This window comes from Dryobates pubescens, chromosome 5, assembly GCF_014839835.1.
Source record: "Dryobates pubescens isolate bDryPub1 chromosome 5, bDryPub1.pri, whole genome shotgun sequence".
In the NCBI taxonomy this organism is placed as follows: Eukaryota; Metazoa; Chordata; class Aves; order Piciformes; family Picidae; genus Dryobates; species Dryobates pubescens.
Window position 1 is genome coordinate 34,059,342 of NC_071616.1, and position 22,224 is coordinate 34,081,565.

At 38.0% G+C, this 22,224-nt stretch overlaps 1 protein-coding gene across 38 annotated transcripts in view; it reads right to left on the reverse strand.

The window, feature by feature from the left end:
- Positions 1–1,555: 1,555 nt before the first annotated feature.
- Positions 1,556–22,224, reverse strand: part of NRXN3 (neurexin 3) — a 1,013,077-nt gene continuing 992,408 nt past the window's right edge. For 18 of the 38 annotated variants that reach the window (XM_054161962.1, XM_054161954.1, XM_054161961.1 and 15 more), the window contains one exon: positions 1,556–2,491. In XM_054161962.1, coding sequence (XP_054017937.1) covers positions 1,566–2,491 — 926 coding nt within the window. In that variant the 3' untranslated portion in view covers positions 1,556–1,565. Of the gene's footprint in view, positions 2,492–9,819; positions 10,051–22,224 lie in introns of those variants that run through there. The other 20 variants (XM_054161979.1, XM_054161978.1, XM_054161980.1 and 17 more) reach the window with 3 other exon arrangements.

The following is a 22,224-nucleotide window of genomic DNA, read 5'->3' on the forward strand; positions in this document are numbered from 1 at the left end:
GAACTTCTGTTCCAGTCGTCCCGTCAAACATACCATGATAAATATATCTGTGTGTATATATATATATATATAATATTATTAAATTCCTTTTTTTCTTTATTATTATTATTTTTTTTTCTGTGTGTCACAGCAGCTTTATTTTTTTTCTTTCATATAAAAGAGAAGGGAAAGGGAGAATAGGGCAAATGGAGAGACAGAGATGATCTGAAATGTCAAGCTACAAAATTAAAGTATTACATATGAAAAAGTTTCATGTCAAAAATCTATGTGTTTTGCATTCTTTTACAAGCGTTTAGCTTTTCGGACATGTATGGGTCTTGTCACAAGTTGAACTCCAGTGGTGTCTTTCTGATCTCTTTATTAAATTGATTTATAGTTATTTTCTTGCATGCATTGCAATCAGTCACAGAACCAGAACCCAGAGGAAGGCTCCTTTATTTTTGCATGGGATATTCAGCCAGAATTGTTCACCATTTTTCAAGCATTGTCTTTTGCATCTTCAAATCCCTTTAACTATAGCTTGGCTGTGCTAATGCATACTAACGGATATTCTCAAATAAAGCCAATGACTGATCAGAACAGACCCAAATCCATCTTTTCTTCAGTTCAGTTTCAAATACCGGAGCCAGATTCAAGGGAACCAGCTTTCCATGATAATTTTACTCAGCACCACCCATCAGACATTTTCACTGTGTGGTTAGCAAACAACTTACTGCAAGACAACGGATTCTAGAGACAACACAACCAGGTATGCAGAGAAAACACTATGGGTAGCTTTTCAGTTCATATATGGCAATAGTCTCTCTTTATTTATTATGGACTTTTTTTCTGAGATTTCTTCTCAACTCACGTCCTGGTTCACCCCCACACCGTTTCTCTCCACCCTTCCCTCCCACCTCCAAAAGCAACAAAAATCAAAGACAAAAATCAAAATGAACAAACAAACAAACAAAAAACCCAAGAAGTAAACCAAAATCGAACAAAAAAACCCAACAATCTCCAAAATAATTTATTCCCCTCCTCCAATCTCAAAAAATTATACGTATGCTGGACATGGCCAGACCAGTTTGTTCAATATTTGCACGGTTTCTTTTTTCTTTTTCCTTCCTTGCTTTTTTTTTTTTTTTTTAAACCTTTTTTTTTTTTTTTTTTTTTTTAAAATAAGTAAACTGAAAAATTATTGATACAGTCAGGGATCACGAACATTGTTAAAGACTCACTTGGAGATATGAAACAAGTAAGCCATGAAGTCTTCTACCTTTGCAGAAAGTTCAGCGGAGGAGGAGATTTGGAGACGTCCATAGTTCACTAACAGGGCAGAGCTGTGCGCACCATCTCCAGAACGCTAAGTGTGCTTTATAATACATTAGGGCAGAGTTTGCTGACTCCAAGCGATGACTGAGACATTAACAGTCACTGCTGAGATTTACTCCTTTTTTCCCAATACTTTTTTCCCACAAATGATATCTCCCAATCTCGTTCGCTGCAATGGTTCTGATATTTCAGTTAAATCTCATTAAGTATTTATATATTTATATATAAATAAGTATTCTTTTTTTTTTTTTTTACACATAATACTCTTTGTCCTTGTTTTTCTGTTTCTTATGGCCGCTCTTTGAGCTCTGCTGTTTCTCCTTCACGAGCGTGCCGTTGCTCTGGGCTGAGTTGCTGATGTAGTTCCGCGTCTCGTCCACCTGATAGGACCCCTCGTCCCTGTTCCTGTACTTGTACATGGCATACAGGAGGATGAGGATGCAGAGGGCAGCAGCAGCCACAATGCCGACGACCATCCCCGTTGTGCTGCTCGACTCACGGACCACCTCTGAGGCCCCCGGAACCCGTCTGATTCCCGGCTCCGTGGGGTTTGCTGTGGGCACATTACGGAACATGGGGGAAGTGATTAGCGGGCTCTTCAGCTTTGTGCTGTCTAGCTCATAGGCAGTGGGCAACGGAAGCAAGACTATGTCAGGCTGGGGTTTGAGCTCACGGTTATTCATTTTGCCGGCTGGCAATTTGGGCACCATCCCAGTCGAGGACGAAGCTGTGGAGCGGATCAGCTCAGGGGACAAAGACGTGGTAGTAGTCCTACCAGTTTCGGAGACTTTGTTAGGTCTAAAGTCCTTGGATTCCCACTTGGGTGCGTGTGCTTTGTAGCCACCTTCGAAGATTGAAGTGGAAAGACTCTTATCTGTTACCAAGGAGAAGGTGGTGTAAAAATCTTCATCATCAGTAGGGGGCAGGTTAGAGTCAAATGTTTCCCCTGAGCCATACCCAGATATCACCAAGCCATCATCATCACAACCATCGCTGCCTTGGTCCGACAAGCAAGGTAACCCCGCCTCAGAGGTCATGGACAGGGAATCTTTGGTGGTCTCAATAATGGTGAGGAGGGGGCGAAAGGTAGGGGGAAGTGTAATGAAAGGTGCACGAGTAGCAATAGGAGGGATATCTAAAGGGTCTTCTACAAGTAGAGGGATAACTAATTCACCTCCTGGGATGGAAAAGAGAAAAAAAACAAGATTAGTACAATTTAATGACACAATTCACCTTTTTCAATTCCCTTAAGGGCAAGAGAGGATTTGGGCATTATGAAAAAAAGTGGCAGGGATCAAGTTTATCACCCTAACTACACTACTTCCTGTGGGGTGCCTTTCATTCTTCCCTCCCACCCTGCTTTGATACCGGTAAATAGCATGGTCCATTTCCTTCCTCTTATAGCCTATGCTAGGTAGATACAGTGAAATACTCTGAATTGTTTGGGACCTGAAGCTTTTGATTTTTGAAGATACTCTCAAGTGACTCTGTGGACATCTGGGTTTTGTAGTGGTTTTTCTTAAGCGTTTGGTTATAAGATTGCTTAATAGACTTCCATAAAGCAACATTCCATGGAACAATGGATCTCACCACTCATCTTGCCATTTTTACCTCCTCTGATTCATTTAAAATAACATTCATTTCAAATAACATTTGCATTTCTTCTCTGCCAGTGAAGTCTGCTCACCTTCCATAGCAGTTTATAAGGCCTTTCCCACTCATTTATTTCTCCTTGGTTGTTTCCTGGTTTTTAAAGTGTGGGAGAGTTCATGAAAGTTAGGGATGGAATAAGAACCAAGTACTTACTGGGGTCCATGAAGGTACAGAGCTCTACTCAATGTTTGTTGATCTCTTTTTAATATTTCTTTACCATTCTGCTGAACACTAGGAATGTCCCTTTCCTTGACTCTTTTGGGCTACTAATGCCATACTATCTTCATCTTCAGTTCTTCTTGATATTCTTTTGCTACAATTTGAGTAAAAATTAAGATAGACTTTATTGTGATTTATTATATAAGTGAATAAGGACTCTGATGACCCCACTTATCACTTGAGCCCAGCAGCATACTGCTGAAGCTGCCTCTTCACACCTACCGTTACTCCTTGACATGCAGATAACTGTGATGAGTGCTTTTTTCTAACAAGATGGCTACCTGTCTATAGAGGACTGAAAATCAGTGGACTTATAGTCTACTCTTGAAGTAGAATAACAAAGCTATAGCTGTAACATTGGTATCTTACCACAGTATAAGCCCCAAACAAGAAAATCAGTGTCTCATTTCTAAGATTTTATTTCTGAGCAGCAATATTGCTGTTTTGAGAATATAGAATATTTTTGTCTATATATTCTACTTCTGAGCCTATGGGTAATTGATCATTTTGATGTGGAGGAATAATGACTTTATTTAATTAATTTGGGTCAGATTACATAGTCGTCTACTGACATACAGGTTGCCAGCACTTTTTTTAGGGTGAGCCATATTGCTGTAGAAAGTTTGTGCATAAATTCTCCCCTGGGTAATTTTCCTTCAGCTGGCCTCTTAAGCTAGCTGCTTTAAATTTAAGCTGAAGAGCTCATCTGAAATCATGAGTAGTCAGCTAGATATGTTGGAAGTAGTGGACCTCAATATGAAGTAGTAAGTCTAATGCATTCAAAGTTTTGATTTATACTCACCACTGCTTAAGGAAAGATGTGCCAAAGGAGTTTTGACTTCTAAATAAATAATTCTGGCATTACTTATGGACGAGTAAATGCTAATCAACAGTTTGGCATTGCCACAATTCTGAACAGCATCAGGGTCAAAATTTTCCTCTCTCTTATCTACACTATATATATTACATGCACTTGTTTCTCACTGAATACTGCCAGTAATGGCTATGGGAGTTCTATACAGATTATAGTCTAAAATCATAATCCCTTCCAAATATATTTGGAGAGCAATATATTTGAACAAATTACATATTGAAGACAGCAATATACTTAACATGTTGATTAAATTTGGCTAGCCGAACTAGCAACGAGGCTTAGTCTTATCCTTAATGAGAAACGAAGTTGTGACACAATTTAAACAAGTGAAAACATCAGATGTAGCTCAGAGGTACCAGGGTGGAATTTAGGCCAAAATAAGAAATGTGGTACTTTGCATACTTTCACACCAAGCTAGTTTTAAGCTATGATGCAAAGGGCCAATTTGAGCTGGTTTAGTTTTTAGCTTCTTCAGCACAGTTGTACCACTTCTGTTACTGGAGAGAAGATGAAGAACTAAGTATCACATGTGCAAAATAATGCCAATCTCTTAAAATTACATGTATTACCAAAAAAAACCTCCAAACAACCACAAAAACCAAAATAAAAAGCAGAAAGGTGTAGCCTGCCAAACAGCTATATGACATGTGCTCACGCATCTGAGCCTTTTCTGTGTGATGTAGAAACTAGAGCATGTAATAGGATTTATGTATGTCCAGAAGCCCTACCCATGCCTAGAACAGGGCCTTTATAATCCATGCAAACAGGTGGTCTCGGCATGCATTTGGAATATGCTTCAGAGGGAAAGATCAGAGAATCATAGAGTTGTTAGGGTTGGGAGGGACCTCAAGGATGTTCCAACCCCCACTGCCATGGGCAGGGACCCCTCACAGGAGATCAGGTTGCTCAGAACCACATCCAGACTGGCTTTAGAAACTTCCAAGGATGGGACCTCCGCCACCTCCCTGGGCAATCTGTGAGTCTGGTATAAAATGAATAATAGCATTTAAGTGCACATAATATCAAATTGCATGAGTGAAGAACTTAAATTCCAGAAAGTCAGGGATAGGTACTGTTCCTCTAAATGATTTCTTAAGATCACTGCTTTGCTGTGAAGATGTAATATTAATCTTTGATTTTCATTCACCACCTGTGACCTAAATTGGGGGGGGTGTGTGTGAAATCAGTTTGTTAACTTTTCATTGCTCACCTAGAGCTTTGAAATGCCTTTGTTCTCAACATCTACTATACTGGCACACAGCCTCAGCATACATTTGATCTGCCACCCCAGAGGGCAATATTTTAGGCAGTTTACTTCTAAAGAGAAATTCTTTCTAAAGATAAATTCTTTTGGTCCTATTATCAGTTATTTTTCTTGAATGAACCAGAAACTTCTTATGTCTAATATGATATAGATTTTGCCTTTAAATCTAGGTCAGGGTTTTACATTTTCTGTTGGTGTTGGAAAGTTGATCAAAACTACGGCAACTGTAAGACCTGCATGGTCTTCCTGAAATATTAAGAAAAGTTGGCAGTGTTGTTATGGTAAGTGGGGTTTCACATAACTGATGAAGAGCAGATCACAGCATTTTGATTCCAGCAAGTCTGTTGGGTGAAAGGCAATAGGACAGAATCGGGAATGAATTCTACATAGTTTTAATGTGACAGTGTATATATATGAGAAGAGAAATAACTTTAATTCCAGAAAGAGTGGACTAATTTTAATTTCTTGTACAATTATTTAATCTCATCTCTAGTTTTATTCCAAATTGTCCAATGATCCATACTATGTGTACCTGTATGCTAGTGAAATAACAAGACTGTTTAAAGGTTCTTTATTAGGAATCACTTCTCCATCAAGAAGTTAATTTGTTACATTTACTTAAGACAATATATGCTGGGGGAAGTACGGGGGAGATGCTTGTAAGGGCAGTAATGACTCTAATGTTTTGGTTTGGTTTTCTGTCTGTAATGGAAGAAACTGTGAGACTGAAAAAAAAAAAAAGCTGCATGCAAGAAGGTAACTCAAAAGCACTCTAAGTATCACATTTGGCTTCTGGTTTATAGGAATGCTAGGAATCTATGCGAAACCCACAGCAGGCTAGGAGTTGTAGGTCTAATAGGATGGAGGCACAATGAACAGTTCTTGGAGGTATGTGATTTATAGAGGAGTTAAGAAATCCTTTAAAATGGCATGATAAAAATGCCACTCAGTCCACAAGAAATGTGTTATTTAAGTATAACAGGGAATGTAAATTCTGAAAAGCTCCCAGGATAGTGTGAGAAACGTGATCACCAATATCTATGAGGGGAGAAAAGTGCAAACTTTCATATCATACCTGCAACATCTCTTGTTACTGGTACTACATTTCAAGTCATAAGAGACACAAGGGGGAGTCTGATGGCAGGCAGATGATCAGAGTGTGTGTAGGGGGAACCATCCTTCACAAAATGACAGCTGAGGCAGCAGGAAGCAGCCTCGAGCCAGTGGTTCTTTGATGGAGAAGTGGTGCCTCTTGCTCAGGGCCCCAAGTTGATTTAAAGGTAAGCACTGAAAGATTTAGAAGACAAAGTGCTCCTCAGCTGCCAAGAATATCTTATGTGGGTATTGGATCCTGAAAGGTTTGCTGTGGAAGGCAAATGCTTTAAATACTTGAATCTCTAGAAAAAGCTAAAGATGAGAAATGTTACATGAACTTTTCATTTTCTCACAGTGTCTATCACTTTTCTCAATCACAAAATAAACACTGTGCCTTGATTGAAGCTTATGGTTCTCATTTCTAAATTATTCCATGCTTAAAAACATGGCAAGACTGCTATGCAGTGGCTCCAAAACAAATGAAACAGATTCTGTTTATGGGTGACATGGGCTGTTTCCTAGTAGCTGCAGGTTTTTTCCCCCTTCCTTCCCTCCACACCCCCCCCCCCCCTTTTGTTTTTTTCTGTTGGCTTTTATGCACCATTGAACAGCATCCACTGGTATGCTGCACGTCCAGGACTCCTTTATCAATCCAAAGATTTCAGAAGGATTTTCCACATTTATTTTTCAGCTGCTTTGTGTTTTTTTCTCCAGGAAATGGCTGTTTCCCATCAGAAATATGATTTTAAATACGTTTCTGTTGACAGTAAAATGTCAAAAGAATTAAACAAAAGGGAAATAGATAAAATGGTTTCCTCTGCAGTGAGATAGATGCAAAATTAGTTTGTCTTTCCATTGTACAGCTGCAAAAAAATTAATTGACAGTAAAATGTAAGCAGTACTGAGAGAACTGAGGTTTGTGAGATGGGGGACCATATGCCTTGCTTGGCCTTCTCATTCCACAAAGGAAACACAGTGTGCACACATTCCTTAAAAGTTGGGCTTTAAATCTAGCACATACAATATTTTCATGGAGTTGTGCTTTTCTTTAAACTACCAAGGTCATTTGGGATATAAAAGGTCTACTTCAGCCTTGGAGCTGCCCTGCTTTTTGCTTTATAAGCGTATTTATAGATATATAATTCATATCTCCAGGGCTGATCTCCAGTAAGACTTCTCTGACACTGGAAAAGACAGAGTGTTAAAAATTTAAGAGAAGCCTTATGAACTGTGAGGATTTTGTGGGTGAGCCATGAATGCAGAGGGCACCACAAAAAACCCCAACTAAACCCTCAAAAACTGTAGCAGCTGCCGGCTTTCATCTTTAGAGCCATAGCTACTTCACTGGAGTCTCAGGTATCAAACCAATACAGGACAAAAGGCACACAAACGTGAAAAAAAATCACCTTCTTGTTCTGATGATAAGGGACACACCCTTATCATCTCTCTTCTTCAGCTGTGGCTGAAGAGCTTTTAAAATTGCCATCCATAAAGGTTGTACAACTCATCCATTTTGTAGGCACTTGAAATTCTGCATCCCAAGTTTGCTATTTTAATTTTATTCTTATGCTGTTCCTCTAAAGTTTGAGTCCATTTCCAGGATTGCAGACTTGCCTGAGAAAATTATTCCTTACCTTTTCCCCCTCTGTATCAACACAATAATTCCTTATTAAATGACTGAGCTAATAAATCTCAGTCTAATGGTGTTTTAGTTAATTCTTCTTTGAATCCTCTGAGGATAAAAAGGAGAAATTATGCAGAACACAGTCCCTGATTCACAGGAAAGATGATGCTAACACAAAACCTAGTAGATGAGTATTCTTGATATTTTCTAGTCTTTGCAGTCTGATTTAATTGCAGCTAACAGTCAGTGGTAGTTACTGATTTTTAAAGAATTTAATCCAAAACTCTTCTGAAGCAAGGAAATCTTAGAGGTTCAGCGTTTGATTTTCAACAGGAAAGTGTCTTTCAAAGGTACCATTTCTGGATGACATTAGGAAGCCTGATACTAGTCATAATTCATTGGGCGTGTTTACCTGGCAAGAGTACACTTGAGAGTATCATTCAGATGATGTCAGGCAAATAATCAGTAATGAAGAAAACTGATAGAAATAAAATACTTGTACTTTAATAAAATAGGAATGACGAAGAGCTGCAGTAAGAAGACTCTCCGAGGTACCAAGTCTCATGGTCTCTTACTTGACATGAGGGCTACACCACCAGGCCACATACAATTTAGCTAGCACGAAAGAAAGTAGCACTGCTGGTGAGTTGTTCTGGGACGGAGAAAGGGGAAAGAAACCTCTAGAGACGGACCAAGAAAAAATAGGAGCAAGCTACCACAGGCTCGTTCACCCCCTCCTAGGCACAGTAATCAACAATATACAAAGAGCACATAACACAAAGGCAAACAAAAACTGATTCAAAAAATAAAGAAATGAACTTGGACATTTTTTCCTAAAACAAAACCATACTCTAGAAAGTAAAAATGCCACGGCAACGAGGGCAGAAAAAGAAAAACATAACCATAACGAGTCATTCACTTTTATCAGCAAAAGAAAGATTAAAACCTATAAGAACTGAAAAAAACCAACAATGGTTAAAAAAAAACCAAAACAAAAAAACATTATTTCCTTTAAAGAAAAAAAAAAAACCAAAACCACCAACCAAAAAAAAGTCATCAAAAATACATAAAAATATTTAGAAAGCATACCACATTGATTTCAGAACAGTCAACTTACATCAACAAATTGCCCGCATGTTTTTTGGCATGAAAGGAAAAATTTACAAAAGAAAGTTGTGTAAGAATGCTCTTGGACAAGTAGCATTGCCACATTCTTGTAACTTGCCTTTTTTTTTTTTCTCTTTTCTTTTTTTTTTTTTTCTTTTTTTCATTGTTGTTTCTTAAAATTTTTTTTCCTGTTTTTTTTTCTTTTTCTTTTTTTAGCAAAATGTTTATTATTTCTTTGTTTCAATATAATCGTTTTACGACAAAGGGCGATACAGGGAGGCAACAACACATACATCCACACCACAGAACATGAAAAGAAAAAAATCTTGCACCTTAACAAATTTGAACATGTTGGGGTTTTTTTTTTTTTTAATTTTTTTTTTCTGCTTTTTTTTTTGTGTGTGTGTTTTTTTCCTTTTTTTTTCTTTTTGCTTCTTTATCTTATGCAAAGTCGTCAGCATATTACTGTTGAAAAATCCTGTACATTTTATAGAATTTACTTTTGCTTGTTTTGCATATCTCTCTATATGATCTTTCATTTTTGTTTTTGAAAAGCAAAGTTTGTTGCTTTTTTTTTTTTTTGCCTTTTTTTGGTCAATTTAATATATATTTTTTAAAACATTTTCTTTCTTGTTTTGTTGGTTTGTTTTTTTCTATAATTTTTGTGTGTGTGTTTTAGAGGAATGGATGACTGCACATAAAGTTTTAACAATGCTAAAGAAAGGGGTGGTGGAGGGAAACTTATGGGAAGAAAAGATGCCTAGGGTGGATGGAGTGGGAGTGTAATAATCTATGAGTGTACTACACAGGAGATGAAGATGATGGGAGTGAATGTGTAAGTCAGTTGCCATGTCCATGTAAGGGCGGTACGGAGTGATCTAGCAGCATTAGAGCTTCTGGCTGTAAGGAAGGGATGGGCAATATACAAAAACAAATGAGCATATTCATGCCCATCAACAAAAAGAAAGAACAGAACTCTAACATTGACAATCTCACAAACCCTAAGCTGCAACTTCTTCAACATGCAAGTTACAAAAAATTCATAATTATAGTATTAATAATTACATTTTCATTAAAGGTTCTCAAATTATAAAAACAGTTAAATCTTTTCCCTACTAAAAGTAGCAGTAAAAATACACAAACTAATAGTAATAATAATAATTAATAATAATAATAATAACAACAACAACCACCACCACCAGAGAGTAAAATGAAAAAAACAAGGAAACTAGTTTTATGCATTGAAATTAGAACAACTTCATCTGTAGCTACCCACAGCTTCCTTTATCTAAGAATCATCTTTTCTGAAGTCCATCAAATTGACACCAGTATTCTCACAAAATTGTGGCAACCATTTTTTGAGCACATCAAATCACTGTTTCGAATGTATTGACTGTGTTGGCATACCCCATCCCCACTCTCAAATTAGATTGCTTTTACATTCAGATTCTCTGGAGAACCTCGAAAATACAGCTGTAGGATTCTTCCAGTGAAGTAGTTCCTTATTTAAAGAGGGAAATAGAGGGGGAAATTGCAGAAAACAATTCATAACTCTTTTGTTTCGATTGTTTGTTTTGCATTATTAGATTGGAACAAACCAAATCTAGATAGAAATTCAACCATCGAAAAGAAACACATCCAAATATAACTGTGTAGAGATATACTAAAAAAAAAAGCAAAAGATGGAAAAAGAGCACTTTGTTCCCAGGAAGAAGGGAGATAAGAACAATTGTGGGGGTTTAAAATTTTATTTTTTAGAGAAAGAATTATTCCACACATTTTCAAAGATGAATGAACCAGATGCACACATTGAAAGGAACAGACAAAGCAGTCTAGGGACACTTCCATCATTTGGATTATTTTTTGTTGTTGTTGAAAATTGAATTCCCTTCCCTTCCCCTCACCCTCCCATCTAAATTTGTTATCAATTGTTGGCCAATCCCCACCCCCCCCCTCCAGAGTTGCTTTTTTTTTTAATAGATCTTTCTTTCTTTTCTTTCTTTTTTTTTTTTAATCACTTCTTTTCAAAAGAAACATGGAAAGGGGAAAAAAAAAAGCAAAAAAACAAAAAAAAGGACGTGCAGTCTGGATGTACGTCATAAATAGACATAGAAAAAGAAGAAATTGGCTGAGATCGACAAATGGGTTATATAATAGCTTAATTTTACTGTAGGATGTTAATAATAATGCATGCTTAAAGTAAGTTGCATTTAGGGAAAGTAGAAAAACAGAACAGCAAGCAAGGACTTGGAGGGGGTGGGTGGGAGGAGTGGGGGTGGGAGGAGTAGGGGGGCAGGGTACCATCCATGCCTCTCCAGAAAGGGCAAAGCACATTCCAGCAGGTTTTCTGCATTTCTAGGGGAGATTAGAAGGGGAAAAGGGTGAGGAGAAATTGGAAGCTATGCTAGGATGCAGTTTTCACCCTAACAATGACCTTGTTTGTATTTGGATCAAACACTCAAAACTCCAGACTGCAGCCCTTATTCTGGCCCTCACTTTCAAACTCATTCCCAAAATAAGGGGCATTTATTTTTTCGCCTAGTCAGACCAGGCTTATTCCTTCAAGTGCTAATCAGCTGCAGTGAAGGGTGAGGAACTGGTTCTTACAAACACACTCTGCTAGGCTGGAAAAGGCTGAAAGCTGGAAATGGCTGAAGCAGTAAGCAGTTACTCAGACGTGCTGTCCATGATTACCGCTGAGGGCCCAACAGCTAGCAGTACTGGCCATATGATTTTGCATAGGCAAATCTGCCACTGTCAGCATTAAGACTAAGACTACTTTCTCCCATGCTACAAAATGACTTAGAGTTCAAGGTATTACTAAAAAGCCCTGCCCAAATCTTTGCTAAAACTCCCAAATACTCTGTGTCCCAGAGGAATCAATCCTGAGCTTCCTCTGAATTCCCTAGGTGACACATATGACGCACATATTTTTCTTGTATGAAGATCATCATCCTGACATCAGAGTTCTAAGAAGGGACTCAGGACCCCAGCAAAACAACCTGTTCTGTCTGATATTTTAGGAGAGGGAAAACATTACATTTAAAATTTGACCTTGGCAATAATGAATCCCTCCAGGAGATGGGAAAAGCAGGCTGTAAACCCCGTATGTACTTTAGCTTTCCATCAGGAATTCCAGCATGATTGTTCCATAACCCATCATAAAGGTCACACTGCCACCAATCAGTGGAAGTGGGTTCCCATTTTGAGCTTAAATTTTTGAGAAGAATGGGGCTATCCATCCTGTAAATACCGTCATAAATACGGTAACAAAGAGGTATGGTGTTTTGATGCTTGTTAACATGAGGAACAGTAACACCTTTAAAGCCACTGAGAGATCAGTATTGGTTCTGGGGAATGTTATGCATAAACCCCAGAAAAATTAAATAGTTCAGATTGGGTTTAGATGCATTACTGAAAAGTGTTGGGTTCTGAGAGGAGGCATATGAGAAGGCTCTTAAATCATGCTTCAGAAGTGATGAGGCTGCACCGACAACCAGCATGGTGCAGCTGTCACTGGAATGTACCATGCCTTTGCTGGAAGACTGCACTGGACCTATAACCTACATCCCTTAGGAAAACATGTTAGGAAGGGAAGAGGTCCAACCAAAGAAAAGAAAACCTGGTCAGGGTGATCTCAGGGCAGAACATGCAGGTTCCAGGAAGCAAAACACAGGTGTACACAGGAATGGTGTACTCAGGGAATTTTGAGGATTCATTTGTGGACCAGAAAAGACTGGCTAGGAACAGGGGGAAAAAAAAAAATGACAGAAGTAAGGTCTTTGCAGACCTCAGCGGAGATTTTTATTTGGCAAAGTCTAGTGTCCCTGGACATCACTCGCTACCAGGATTCTGAGCCTCTGGTTTAATTGTACTTAGGGAGTTCCACAAAGAAGCATTTAAGCTTTGAATTTCAATCAGTATTTGTCATGACTTGCAGCTGGATTTTCAGAGTAGTGAAATAGCCCCCTTGAGCACATTAGAACCGAGTGTCTTCTCTTTGATACAAACAGACTGTAAGGCATGGGTCTGGTTGCCAACTGTGCAGTCTATGTCAGGCCACTCCAGCAAATGCTTATGCCCTGTGTGATGAAAAATGCCTAACTCATTTCAGGAAGGTCTGCAAAAGCATTTTACTGCATGCAAGACTGACAGAACTAAAGAACCACAACTGGAGCCAGAGACACTTCAAAAGATGACAAGATTTTATAAAGGAAATCTTGATAGGCTTAGAAGAGAATTTGAAGAGTACTAAGCAATTTTTTTCTTTCCTTGTCAATACAGAGAAGCTTGAAGTGAAGCAGAGTGCTTTGGAATGTCTGGGTCCAGCAATTTCTGTCATCTTTTAAAAAGTCTAGCTGATAATAGCTAAAATCAGATGTCCTAAGCTGAAAATCAGATCCTAAATGTTTCAGGAGGAAGCTACACAAACACTATTGTATTACTGAGCATTTAGGAAAAAACCACAACGATTAAAAAGCGCAACCATTGCAGCCTTTTTTTTTTCTTGCTGTTTCCCAAAATTTAAAGGAGATCAAAGGTCTGGGAATAGATGCATTTCTACTACCAAGATACACAAAAGCTTCTGTTTGAAGGATTGAGTCAAGACAACCAATTTTTCCAAATGAAAAAAAATCTTCATTTTAAAAGGAGATAATTTTACAAAAAGCCTCTTACTCAGCAGCTTTAATTATAAAGTTGTTTTTTTCCTTTCTTTCTTTCTTTCTCTCTTTTTTTTTTTCCTGTTAAGTTGCATTTTAAAATGTTAGTGGCAAAGGTACTGTTTGTTTCTGCATCTGTTAAAAAACAAGACAACAGACGATAAATTAGGATTAAGGGGTGCATAATTGTCCCCAGATTCATTCTAACCTCTGGAACTTTCCTATCTTCTACCACTCTTGTCCTCAGGCTCCACTAAGCTAACAGTTTATTTCTTCCCTAACACACTGAATCTCATGTTATTTGAGTTCTGTGCACTGCAGCACAACTCTATCAACATATCTCATCACTGACCAACTGCACCAGCTGTTGCTTCTGAACCAGTTGTCGAACTATAGTGTCAATGGACTTCAAATGTCCAGGATTTCCTGCTGGCCTAATAATTATCACTCCTTATTTTAGGATATTTCCATCTGTATATTTATGTGCCATAATTTCAAACAAAGGATGAGGTCAGGTTATTAATTTATTTATTTATTTTATATCCCCCCTCCCCCCCCCCCCCCCCCTTTGACTTAATTAGAATGGGACCCAAACCTTTCAATGCTAAAAGGCAGCACAATTTTCACCACTGGGCTCCCAAACTGCTGCTACCTTTTAAAGTTTGCTTTATATATCAGGCAGCACCCTTTTAGGGTCATTTAAAAATCATATGTGTTGGGCAAGGATACTAATAGCACATACTTCTAAGCACATACTATCAAAATATCAGTGAAAAGAAACAAATTTCCAGTGAACTGGAAAGGGGTCATTTTTCTGTAAAATATTTACCTACAAAATAGAGAAAAAGGTACAGTTAGCTATGCATCAGCTTTTAGCTCCAAGATGTATTGGCAGCATTTTCTCCTCTGGCTGGAATATTTTGGTAGCAGAAATGTATGTTAACTAGATAAGGGAGAAAAAAGGCTCTGCAAAAATCTCCACTTCAGGCATATATCTGTACACCAAGGAAGAGAGTAATCATCCCAATTTTCAGCGATTTCACTGTAAAATAAATACACACACAAACTAAGTGACTTGGCTCTCTTCCCATCAAAACTGGTTAAGTAGACTCTATAGCTATATAAAAGTTAGTGAATTTACCTCTTCCTGAAATAAATACTAGAGATGCTAGATGCAGCAAGAAGCCCTCCTAAGAGCTATAGATGCAGCATGGCTTTTCTGATTGTCCACAGCTGAGTGATTATCTGGTGTATGAGGAAAATGGGAGAAAACAAGCTGAAGGGGGGAGATTATTCTACAGGACAAAGTCCCAAGAGAGAAAACAGGTGGAGGGTTCTGGCAGGAATCTGGGAAACCTGCTATTCCTAGATGGTGCTTTCTGTAGGAGCTCCCAAAACAAGCTATTAATTCTTGCACACTTTCTCAGAGTAGTATTTTTCAGACATACAACTCAATGAATGCTTAGCAGACCATAAATAACAAATAGCTTATAGATTAATAGGAGTACAACACTAATTTTCAAGGCAACTCCTCATCCCTATCCCCAATTCAGAATAAGTCTGTTCATGTGATTGCTACCAATTATCCACATTAGTGTAAGCTGTAAAGAAGAGTATTTGGTTACCTTTAAAACAACACTATAAACCACAGAGAGATTGGAACAGCCTAAGAAAATAAATTAGTTATATCACTTCCCTTGCACCAGCTGTTTGTACTAGCAAATAGCTCTCTCATTCTAAGGCTATAGGCACATCTGAAGAATGAAAATAAAAAAAGAAAAAGCTAACCTATAGTAAGAATGTCTACATGAGCACTACTGACAAAGTCTTGCAATCCATGCTGTTTGTTTTCGCTTGTAGGAGTTAATTAATGGGGCTTTATATCAATGAGCTAGAAACCTATCAAATACAAAAGCACATTTACAGCTATCAGAGCTAGGGACATCATAGGGCTAAACCTCCATGGCTCTCTGAAGGAAAGAATTTTTCAGGTGTTTGCCTTAAGCTTATTATCTTTGCACATTTCTCCAAACCCAGGAGTATTGTGATGCTTTCAGTGCTAAGCAGCCCATCCAATATCACTGGCCTGAAAAGATTTTTCCCATGCATCTCTACTCAACCGTCTCCTTCTTCTGGGAGAAGAAGCTTTTTTTATTTATTTTTTTAAAAGAGACTTAAGATTGACATTTGTTGTCAGCTCAGCTACAGCTTTTTTATGTAAAGCTAAACTTACTTAATCTTTAAAGTCAGTCATGTGGGGAGAACTCTATCTGAATCCTGAGGGATTCTGCAAGCACAAACCGGATCCTCATAGTGACAAACTCAGCAGTAGAACTCCAACAATTTGAGTGGGAGCAGGGATAGTTTACTGGTTTTGGTCTAAACCCATGCAGTCAACATGTCCTGTGTATTTATGGTACACTAAAATGTATCTTAGCATCTCCTCCTCTCTTCAGTGCATACAGCTATGAAGGAATCAGTTACAAACACATGCCATCAGTTTGTCTGAATGCTAGTGAAAATACTCCACAACTGCCAAATTCCTTCTTGGTAGCTGTACACTAAGTAGTCTCCTACTGTCATACAATCATTTAATACATTTTTAAAAATGTGCCCAGGAAATCAAGGCAACTCTCAAGAATGCTAAGGGATCATGAGGCACATTTGTATATGAAATGTGTCTTGGAAAACTTACTGGGGTAATTACATGGGAAAACAGAAGAATTTTGAAAGTGCTTGAACTCAGGACTGAAAGATACTTTAAATGTGTGTCTATGTAAAGGAGGGTATGCCATACTGATATACCTGATGGAAATGGTGATTACTTGGCTGGTACACAAAAACTCTCTTAGATTCAGGTAGGTGTAAGAGCTAAGAACTGAAGGAGCATATTCAAACATATTTAGAAAACCTGTGATAAGACATGGACTCATAAGCACATCTTTCAAATGATGGTGTATCCAGTGGTACACTCCTGCTCATAGTATTACTCTTCTCTGGGTTTTGGAAGTCAAAGGATATTCTTTTTGGTGTGTATTAATATGGAATAATATTATAGCCACATCAAAACTTAAAGAAAACAAGCCAAGAAAAGAGGTAGGTTCCTATAGTGGAAGTTAAATCTTGACAGTGCAAAATAGTACTGGGGAATTAACTAGCCTGGACAAAACCCTCAAGAATGCAGAGAACAATACTTCAGTGCCAGTGGCTGCATGTAAAAAGCATTAGATGTGAGTTAATAGAAGTTTTTGATCTGTGATTTTCCTTACGCTACCAGAAGTCTTTGGGACTCCAGAACTGAAGACAAGACTTTCATTTTTCTCCTCAGCCAAGAACAGAATTAATATAAGGGATGCCTCACAGCTGTACTGAAAAGCTTAGGGCAAGTTCCCCATCAGCAAAATAAGCTGAAATTGGGTACATTAAGACTCAGTTTAATTCCTGGTTGACTGGGGAGGAAAAAAGTTATGTAAGAGAGTGTTACTGATGAGAAGATCACTACCAAGAAGACTGCTGACAGGCTCTACCAAATCACCACTGGGAAGTGGTAGAAAATCATGGGTAGAAAATGGCTAGAAATCCGGATATTGCGTAAACATTAATAAATACGGCCACGACTCTTCCTTTGAAAAGCAAACACCCCCCAAGAAAAATAAAACAAACCCAAACCAAAACAAATAAACAAACAAGCAAACCAACCACACACACAAAAAAGTCAACCTTTTGAGCTTCTGAGCCCTGGGTTAGGTGGTTCTTTGACATCAGTTCAGAGGATGTGAGATGCTCTTTCCTTTTCATTGTACTAATGTTTAAATGCACCAGAATCCCCTTGAGACCTCAAGCAGAGGTGTTTTGAAACAGAATGGCAATGACTATTAAACTGTGCTTTGAAGTCAATTCTCCTAGTAGGCAGCACTTGTAACTGCGTCAGAAATACAATAGCGCCAAGTAATGATGAACTGCCTAGCTCTGAAGCACTGCAGGGGAGCTCTTTGTATAGGAGCTTTCAACATGTGAGCTAGTTCTGTCTATCATTTGGAAAAGACAAGAGGGGATAGTGCTGTGATTCAGGCATTTTGGGATGGATTGTTGGCAGGACTTCTTGTTTGTTTGTTTGTTATTATGGGCAAGTTTAATACTAGCTGGGAAGTGCAGAGGCATGAAGAGAGGGGGACGTTTTTGCAGATTTCCTTTTGAAAGTTCAGGATTACAGTGGTGAAATGCTGCTGCAGGCAAGTTTGAATCCTCTTTTTCAACATAGTGAACTGGAATAAACTCTACTGTGATTCAGAAGCCAAAGCTTTAAGCTGTTTATCAGAGGTTGCATTATAGGGAAAAAAAAATGTAGCTGAGAATGGTATTTGCTCTGTTTTCCTAACAGATTGGATTAGAGGAGAAACGGATCTCATTCCAACAGTTAACCTACTTCAATACCAATGATAATGCTAATACTTGGGGGTGTATTTCAGAAGTACAGGTAAAGAATACATAGAATAAACCAGGTTGGAAGAGACCTTCAAGATCATCGCGTCCAACCCATCAACCAATCCAACCCACCTAAACAGTATGCCCATGAGTAAAACTGAGGAGCTGTACACCACAATTCTTCAAGTCAGTTCAGACTTGAAGGACAAAAACTGAACAAAAACTCAGGATGATTGGCTTCTGCTACTAATTAATTCTGTATACCTCATTGTTAAGTCAGGTAGCCTTGGCATCCTTTCTGCCATGTCTTCACATGAGGATAAGATAGCATATATCCCACAATCACAAAGGTTTGTTTTCTTTGTTAGAAGAGTTGGACCACTAAATTGTAAAAATGTGTTGTCTTTTTGATTAAAAAACCCAACAATGAATTAATATCCATAGGCCAAGGCAGGTCAGATGGCTGCGGAATCATGATTTAAAGAGATATATGGTCATAGACATTAATATGTTTTTCATATCACTGCTTATTTTATTACCTGAAATATTTACATTTAAATTTTTGGGTTATCATTAGAAAATCAACTACGGGGTGACTGTGTGCAGTTATTAACCATCATGCCTGAGCTTCATAGCTTAGCAATTCACAGGAGCATAACAATCATGAATACCTGTGAAATGAAAGTTAACTGCAGATCAAGTCTAATAGGATGGAAAGTTAATTAAAAGAAGCTAAAAAAAATTATCATATTAGCCTTTCCTCTGCTACGAAATAAGACATTATATGGTTAGATTTTAATGGGAAAGTCTATTACTTTCTCATGGAGTCTAATTTCCTTTATCTGTATGAGCCACAAAATTTTCTCATGCAGATTATTTTTCTTCTGATGAATTCATTATTCCTATTCATATTCTTATTCTAATTGATGGTCGTAAGCACAATCAAAACAGAGATACAACTGGAAATATTATATTAAATGAGCAAACACTTTATCTGGGTAATTCTGCTACTGCAAAAACTTGCAGCTTTGAACTCTGGCAACGAGTTAAAAAGGTGTTCAAATTCTAACCTTAGTGCCCTGAGATTTACTAGCTTATTAGGCTACTAATGAACAACACTGTCTTGAAGTTAGAAGAAAAGTTTCACCTTAAAAAAACTCATTACAAACACCTGAGTCTGTCTGGGTCGTTGCCTTTTGCAAAAGGACACTAAACAGGGACAGACACATGGAGCAATGTCACACCTTGGAGAAAATCTGGTGGACTTGCCTGCTATTCTTAGTGCCTAAAGAATGTATGCTAGTCTTTCATGGTAAATGTCAGTGTTTAATGCAAAGTGGCTTCTTCTCACAACCCTTCCATGACACTGAGATTTCCATCTAAATGAAAGCATGCTAGAAGTCAAATTATCAACTACATCTTACACAAGAACATGCAAAGTATGCTTTCCTTTTCATCTTTCCATCACTTGGTGCATCACTCTTGGTATGTGAATGCTCCCTGTTTTCAGCAAGTTTGTCTGCTTGTTCATTGGCTAATGAAGCCACTCAGATAAATAACTTTGATGTAAGTAACCATCACTGCAATATTTTTCCATCACAATTCCTTTTTATTACATTATTTCACTGTGGTACCTTCAGCCGAAAAATACAGAGAAGGGGAAGCAAGTGGCAGTTCAAACATATAACTACAAAGAGAAGCATCCAGCACAGAAACACTAAGCCTTGGAACAGGATGACAGTTGTATGTGCTCTGTCTTCCTAGGCAGGGAGTCACCGCATGGAGTTAACTGTAAAAGCACTTAATTTCTGCTGAGAGCTTCACCTTTCTCATAGAAAAATACATTATACTTTGAAAGCTCCACCATGGGGTTCCATCCTCATTATGCCTCAGTGGATGAATTTCCAACTTGAAAAATATCTGCTCTATAGCCAACTTTAAAGACATTCTTCATACCCAATATCTACAAACCCAAGTTTGGGTTCTGAGAATCAGGTTCAGGTCTCCTTTCATCACCGCTCATAAGGAAAGACTGTAGGTCAATGTATGTTCTCAGTGACCTCATAGCTACCCTGTTTCCCTCAGTGGTTTTACAGGCACAAATGACTGAACTTGCAAATTAGATATGGGTAAATGATTCTAACAAAAAAAGTGAGAAACAGATTGGAACTCAGACCCCAAGCCCAGCATTGAGTGGGCTCCACAAGGACTAACAAGAATCAAACCCACTATGGCCAGCGCACTGGAGTCTAAAAGCAAATACATGCATCAGTGAGAACGAGGAAAGACTATTTGTTTGCTTATCTAAAGCATTCAGACATAGCTATGGATGAAGTTATTCCTTTTGCTTTAACAAATATGGATTTTTATATTGAAAAAAAAATTATTTAGAAGCATTTCCTCCCTTTTATTAGTGAAATTCTTTTAACCTCAGCAGTAATTTCTTCACCTGCTGCCACTGCAGCACTGCCACTGCCTCCATGCAACTCTCTAATCTCCATGTTTTTCTCAACTAAAGCTTAACTTAGCGAGTCATGTAAAGAAGCATCTTTCTAACCTCTTTTGTTTATAAAGTGAAGACAACAGTGTTGACCTCTTACTAAAGGCCTGAAAAGCTTTTATAATATCTGCAAAACACCTTTGAATTCTGAAAGAAACAATACTGCTCAAGTACTAACAAGACCAAGAAGATCCAGAGCAACACGCAGAAATAAAAATGGAATTTGTAATGACTTTGAAGACACAACAATATTTTCTAAGCAAAGGGTGCGTTCATCTCTGCTGTCTCCAAGAATACTCATGTGTGGAGTACTGATATACCAACTGGCCTCAAAAATGTAAGTGGAAATCAGAAGCTGCCTGATCTCAGCAAAGCAAAAGGTTTTTCTCTTGTATTTAAACCACATAGAATAAAGTAGAGCACTGTAATGAAATACAGTAAAAAATGTAGATACTCTATGGCTGAACTTTGACATGCCCCAGCTAGAGTCTCTCCTCTATGTTGAGCCACACAGACTTTTTTTTGCAGACTGTGATTTAAGCTAATTCTATGTAGTGACTTTTTTCACATACAATTAACTATACATACTTAGCCCTAGTCCTAGTCCTAAAAACTCTTCATTTCTACTTTCATTGACCCCAGTGAAAACCAAAGGCACTCAGCATCTCATCAAGCTGCCAGTTTCCCCAGCCTTGTGGTTAACATATTTAATAATTATGCATGCAGTGAATACACACAGGAATCTACACACAATTCTTTGATTTTTTTTGACCATGAAAGTATTTCATTTGCATCCAAATTCCAAACTGCTATGGACATCTAAGTGCTGCTGACTGCCTCCTTTTCTGAAAGAAAAATCAACATCCTGTTCATAAATGCTCCAGACAAAATGTTTGGAAGAGAGTTATAAACAAGTGAGGAGTGCAGTGAAAGAGTTCTGCTGTTGGTATTTCAAGCCTACTATCAAATGTAGGCTCCTAGGAATTCCTTATACATGTATTTTATTTTTTGTCTGCATGAAATGAATTTTCCAGTTACCAGTTTCTGATCTGATGTTCAGTTTAGTTGTACATCTGAAACTCGAAGGTGATTTGCTACTCATCTGCAGCAGTTTTACACTGATAATAACGCTTGCACTCACTCATTAATGCTAACTTACATTAGCACTAAGTGAGAGGCAGAGTATGAATCATTACTTACAGTAGAATCACAGAGACCTGAAATGTGACATTCAGGCCATCTCCCGGGGACCAGCCAGTACAGGATATTACCAGCACTCTCTTTTCATACTTAAGATACTTGCTAGAACTATCTGAAATCTGTCATCATATTATGAAACTGAATAATGCCTATGCTTTTTTTTTTAAGACACACATGCCTATCTATTACATGCATGTAAGTGTATTTATACACACACATATAATATATAATTTTGTCTCTTAATTCTTATTTCCAGCACCTTTTCCAGTGCTCCAGTCAGAAATGCAG